Genomic DNA, 6,000 nt, shown 5'->3' on the forward strand with positions numbered 1-6,000 from the left:
TGAGTGAAGACGTTTCTCCTCATCTCGATCCTAAATGGCTTAAGGGGTGGGCCATTTAGGACTGAGATGAGGAGAAACTTCTTCACTCAAAGAGTTGTTAACCTGTGGAATTCCCTGCCGCAGAGAGTTGTTAATGCCAGTTCATTGGATATATTCAAGAGGGAGTTAGATATGGCTCTTACAGCTAAGGGGATCAAGGGATATGGGAAGGAAGCAGGAAAGGAGTACTGAGGGAGTGATAAGCCATGATCTTATTAAATGGCGGTGCAGGCTCGAAGGGCCGAATGACCTACTCCTGCACCTATTTTCTATGTTTCTATGTTTTCTATGTTTCTATGTTTACCCCTTATCCTTAGATTGTGAGCACTGGTTCTGGACTTCCCCAAAATCGGGAGCATTCTTCCTGCATCTAACCTGTACAATCCGGTCACAATTTTATATGTTTCGATGAGATCCCCTCTCATTCTTCTAAATTCCAGTGAATATAAGCCTAGTCGATCCAGTCTTTCTTCATATGTCCGTCCTGCCATCCCGAGAATCAGTCTGGTGAACCTTCGCTGCACTCGCTCAATAGCAAGAATGTCCTTCCTCAGATTAGGAGACCAAAACTGTACACAATATTCAAGGTGGGGTCTCACCAAGGCCCTGTACAACTGTAGTAAGACCTCCCTGTTCCTATACTCAAATCCCCCCGCTATGAAGGCCAACATGCCATTTGCCTTCTTCACCGCCTGCTGTACCTGCATGCCAACTTTCAATGACTGATGTACCATGACACCCAGGTCTCGTTGCACCTCCCCTTTTCCTAATCTGTCACCATTCAGATAATATTCTGCCTTCCTGCTTTTGCCACCAAAGTGGATAACCTCACATTTATCTACAGCATACTGCATCTGCCATGCATTTGCCGACTCACCTAACCTGTCCAAGTCAACCTGCAGCCTCTTAGCATCCTCTTCACAGCTCACACTGCCACCCAGTTTAGTATCATCTGCAAACTTGGAGATATTACACTCAATTCCTTCATCTAGATCATTAATGTATATTGTAAAGAGCTGGGGTCCCAGCACTGAGCCCTGCAGCACTCCACTGGTCACTGCCTGCCATTCTGAAAAGGACCCGTTTATCCCGACTCTCTGCTTCCTGTCTGCCAACCAGTTCTCTATCCACATCAGTACATTACCTCCAATACCATCTGCTTTAATTTTGCACACCAATCTCTTGTGTGGGACCTTGTCAAAAGCCTTTTGAAAGTCCAAATACACCACATCCACTGGTTCTCCCTTGTCCGCTCTGCCAATTAATGAAGAATTCTACATATTATGGTCACTCTTTTCAAAGGGGCCTCACGCAACATGATTGCTAATTTATCCTCTCTCATTATACAACACTACAGACCAGATGTTCTCAGGGGCCTGAGCCATCGCTATGTCCAGTGCACTCAGCCACCTCTCAACATCACCTCGCGTGAATCGAATTGGATGGACGCTGACATCTGGAATGGAGCGGACCTGGGAAGGTGCGCAGTAGGTTCACCCACTCGGCCTGGTCTCCTGTGCCCATGTGCCTGGTTCCGATGTGTTTGAGTTATTGATAGAATCATACAATGGTACAGCACCGAAGGAGGCCATTCCACCCATCCTGTCTGTGCCAGCTCTTTGAAAGAATGATCCAATTCGTCCCACTCCCTCTGCCATTTCCCCATAAAAGTTATTTTCAGCGACATATCCCATTCCCTTTTCAAAGTTCTTGTTGAATCTGCCCTCCCTGGCCTCATTCAAGAGATTATTGCAGCAATTACCAGGAGCATGTTGTCCAACCTGTTCACCTGTTCTGTTACTGAGAATAGACAGTACAAAACATTGAAATGTTAAAATGATGAGCTGGTGACACGCGATATTAACTAATTATTCTCCTGAATATATAGCGCAAAGATCTCCCTGCAGGAATACAGGTGATACTGCTCTTTACATTCGTCTATTTTGCATTGAAAATGTTCCGTAATTTACTTCAATTTTCTCAGTATTACTTTAAGCAATGCTATTAAATCCCTTGTGATGAACGTTCCGAGTTAGCTAAGCCCCCTGCATGTATGTCGGAATGATGTCTTACACTCAGCTTCTCCTGCTGCAAGGATCACATCAATTGTCAACTGTTTTATTTATTAAATAGATTTCTATCCAACCACTGATGTCTCGTTGAACCACAGAACATTGCCAAAGGCTGGGAAATGAAGTAAACTTGTCACAAAGCAATCCCTCCTGAAGTGCCAGGAGTTCCAGACCCTTCCCCACTTTCCCCTTGTCCCCGGGTTCTACATTATTCTACACTGTTCCACGTTCAGGACCATCACATTACCTGAAGAGGCTGCATTATTTACAAGGATATCCAGCTGTTTCACCTCCTCCTTAAACCGCTGGCTGAATTCCCGCACCGATTCCATCGAGCTGGTGTCCAGAACATACAGGTGAACCTTACTGTTCCCTGACCTGAGCCGGATCTCTCGCTCCGCTCTCTGTCCTCGCTCCAAATTCCGGCAGGCCAAGATCACACGGGCATTTCTCTGGGCAAAGTCCAGTGCAATGGACTTCCCGATCCCTGGACACGGAAACAAGGCTCACCACAATGAAGCTCCACAATACAGCGGGACATGAACACACAACCTTCTGATTCAGGACTTGTGCAAAAATTAGATGCCGCCTTTCCTTCATTCGAAAAGTGACGACACTTAAAAAAGTACTTCATTGACAGTAAAGTGCTTCGGGAGGTCGTGATAGGTGCGATATAAAGGCAAATCTTTCTTTAGCATGAAATCTCACAGCTCAGAAGGTTATTCCGTACAACCTGTCTGTGCTGGCTATTTGAAAAGGACAGTCGTGCTCAGTCCAGACCCGCCATTGTGTCCTGACCGACCCAGTCCTCCAGTACCTGTACATTCCCCACCCTCCAGTACCTGTACATTCCCCACCCTCCAGTACCTGTACATTCCCCACCCTCCAGTACCTGTACATTCACCACCCTCCAGTACCTGTACATTCCCCACCCTCCAGTACCTGTACATTCACCACCCTCCAGTACCTGTACATTTCCCACCCTCCAGTACTTGTACATTCACCACCCTCCAGTACCTGTTCATTCCCCACCCTCCAGTACTTGTACATTCACCACCCTCCAGCACCTGTACATTCCCCACCCTCCAGTACTTGTACATTCACCACCCTCCAGTACCTGTACATTCCCCACCCTCCAGTACCTGTACATTCCCCACCCTCCAGTACCTGTACATTCCCCACCCTCCAGTACCTGTACATTCCCCGTCCTCCAGTACCTGTACATTCCCCGTCCTCCAGTACCTGTACATTCCCCACCCTTCAGTACCTGTACATTCCCCATCCTCCAGTACCTGTACATTCCCCATCCTCCAGTACCTGTATATTCCCCACCCTCCAGTACCTGTACATTACCCACCCTCCAGTACCTGTATATTCCCCACCCTCCAGTACCTGTACATTCCCCACCCTCCAGTACCTGTACATTCACCACCCTCCAGTACCTGTACATTCCCCACCCTCCAGTACTTGTACATTCACCACCCTCCAGTACCTGTACATTCCCCACCCTCCAGTACCTGTACATTCCCCACCCTCCAGTACCTGTACATTCCCCACCCTCCAGTACCTGTACATTCCCCGTCCTCCAGTACCTGTACATTCCCCACCCTCCAGTACGTGTACATTCACCACCCTCCAGTACCTGTACATTCCCCACCCTCCAGTACATGTACATTCACCACCCTCCAGTACCTGTACATTCCCCACCCTCCAGTACCTGTTCATTCCCCACCCTCCAGTACCTGTACATTCCCCACCCTCCAGTATCTGTACATTCCCCACCCTCCAGTACCTGTACATTCCCCATCCTCCAGTACCTGTACATTCACCGTCCTCCAGTACCTGTACATTCCCCACCCTCCAGTACCTGTACATTCCCCACCCTTCAGTACCTGTATATTCCCCGTCCTCCAGTACATGTACATTCCCCATCCTCCAGTACCTGTACATTCCCCATCCTCCAGTACCTGTACATTCCCCACCCTTCAGTACCTGTATATTCCCCGTCCTCCAGTACGTGTACATTCCCCATCCTCCAGTACCTGTACATTCCCCATCCTCCAGTACCTGTACATTCCCCACCCTCCAGTACCTGTATATTCCCCGTCCTCCAGTACCTGTACATTCCCCATCCTCCAGTAACTGTCCATTCCCCGTCCTCCAGTTCCTGTACATTCCCTTTGCAGGAAAATTGTTGCAGATTATGAGTACTCCCGAGTGAAAAGAATGATCCTCATATACCCTCCAGATCTTCTTCCAACGATTTAACAACCATGACCTCCAGTTATTGACGCACTCGATCTGGAAAACCTCTATTTGATCACCTCTTATCCTTCTCTGTTCCAAGTAGAACAGTCCAAATTTTTCCAGCCTCTGCTCATATCTGAAATCCCTCATACCTTGTACAAGGCTGCAGTGACATGGTGGCTATGTTGCTCGACTAGTGACCCAGCGGCTTGGCCCAATGATCCGTAAGCACGGGGTCAAATCCCACCACGGCAGCTGGGGAATTTAAATTCAGTTAATTAAATAAATCTGGGATAAAAAGCTAGTGCCATTAATGGTGACCATGAAACAGCCAGATTGGTGTAAAAACCCATCTGGAAATGTGCTGCCCTTGCCTGGTCTATATGTGACTCGAGACCAATGTGAGACACTGTTAACTGGCCGAGCAAGCCATTCAGTTGTCTCACCAGCAGCTTCTTGAGGGCAATTAGGGATGACCAACAAATGCCTGGCCATCCCAGGAATGAATAAAATAAATCCCTGATAAACCTCCTGCACCATTGCAAAGGCCTTTGAATGTTATATTATAATGAATTTGTGCACATTGTGCAATGCTTCAGGCTTGTTGCCTAGTAACTGATCGAACAAATTGGATTTTGCACAAGTATGGGCAGGGACATCTCAGGCACGTTCAAGCAGTCAATGGAAACTTAATTTCCATGTGAGCCTCTGTCTCCAAACACTGCGACACATTCTGTTGCGTTTAATACCAGGCATTTGAAGGTTTTTATTGAAGGGAGATTGTTGGCTCTGCTTTTCATCCATATAGTCATATATAGATCTTTAACACCCACCTGAAACTGCGACAAGTCCTCGGTTTCATGTCTCATCCGAAAGGCAGTACCTGTGCAAGTGCAGCACTCCCTCGGCACTGCACTGAAAGATCAGCCCGGATTATGGGCTGTAGTCTGAGAGAGGCTTCAGCCCATGACCTTCTGATCGGCAGGAAGGGGGAGTGTTACTAACTGAGCCAAGCTGCTGCAGACACTTACCTGTGTTAGCGCCAGTGATAATGGCCGTTTTCCCGGTTAGATCCACGGGACACTCTCTCGGTCTCCACCAACCTCTCCTTTGCAACCTGACAACGCAATACAGGACAACTGAAATGATGAGCCAAGCTGGGTGGGAGGCGAGTGAAATGATCCCGGAGTTGAGGTGGGACAGCTCCATGATGGCAGGACTATATCAACTGAGGCACCGAGTGCAGAGTCCAACTGATTGTACCGCAGTGAATGGTTTTGCTCTACTGGTTTGACAGGTAACATATTTTCTTCAGAATCTTTTGTTGGCTTTCCAACTATTGATTACAATTTGCAAAGAAATTTAGGTTTGTTAAAGGGGCAATGACATAGATGGGAATCATGTCAAGCGTAATGTGAAGGGGACTCTCGTCTCCAATCCCTCCTAATATAACAGTAACAACATAAATAATCATTCCTGGGATGTGGGTGTCACTGGCAATCCCGGCCTTTATTGGCCGTCCTTAATTACTTCACAACATAAATATTAGCCGCAGTGAGCCATTCGCTCCTTGAACCTGTTCTGCCATTCAATAAGATCATCATACAATCATCGCAATTTACCGCACAGAAGGAGGCCATTT

General features: G+C 47.5%; 1 protein-coding gene across 1 annotated transcript in view; it reads right to left on the bottom strand.

Moving 5' to 3' along the window:
- The window catches only part of LOC139275520 (retinol dehydrogenase 13-like), a 46,002-nt gene extending 40,435 nt beyond the window's left edge, over positions 1-5,567 (bottom strand). Inside the window, exons 1-2 of the mRNA XM_070892690.1 lie at positions 5,390-5,567; positions 2,359-2,598 (exon numbers count right to left, since the gene is read on the bottom strand). Coding sequence (XP_070748791.1) covers positions 2,359-2,598; positions 5,390-5,567 — 418 coding nt within the window. The remainder of the gene's footprint in view (positions 1-2,358; positions 2,599-5,389) is intronic.
- Positions 5,568-6,000: the final 433 nt, after the last annotated feature.

Source organism: Pristiophorus japonicus, chromosome 11, assembly GCF_044704955.1.
Source record: "Pristiophorus japonicus isolate sPriJap1 chromosome 11, sPriJap1.hap1, whole genome shotgun sequence".
NCBI lineage: Eukaryota > Metazoa > Chordata > Chondrichthyes > Pristiophoridae > Pristiophorus > Pristiophorus japonicus.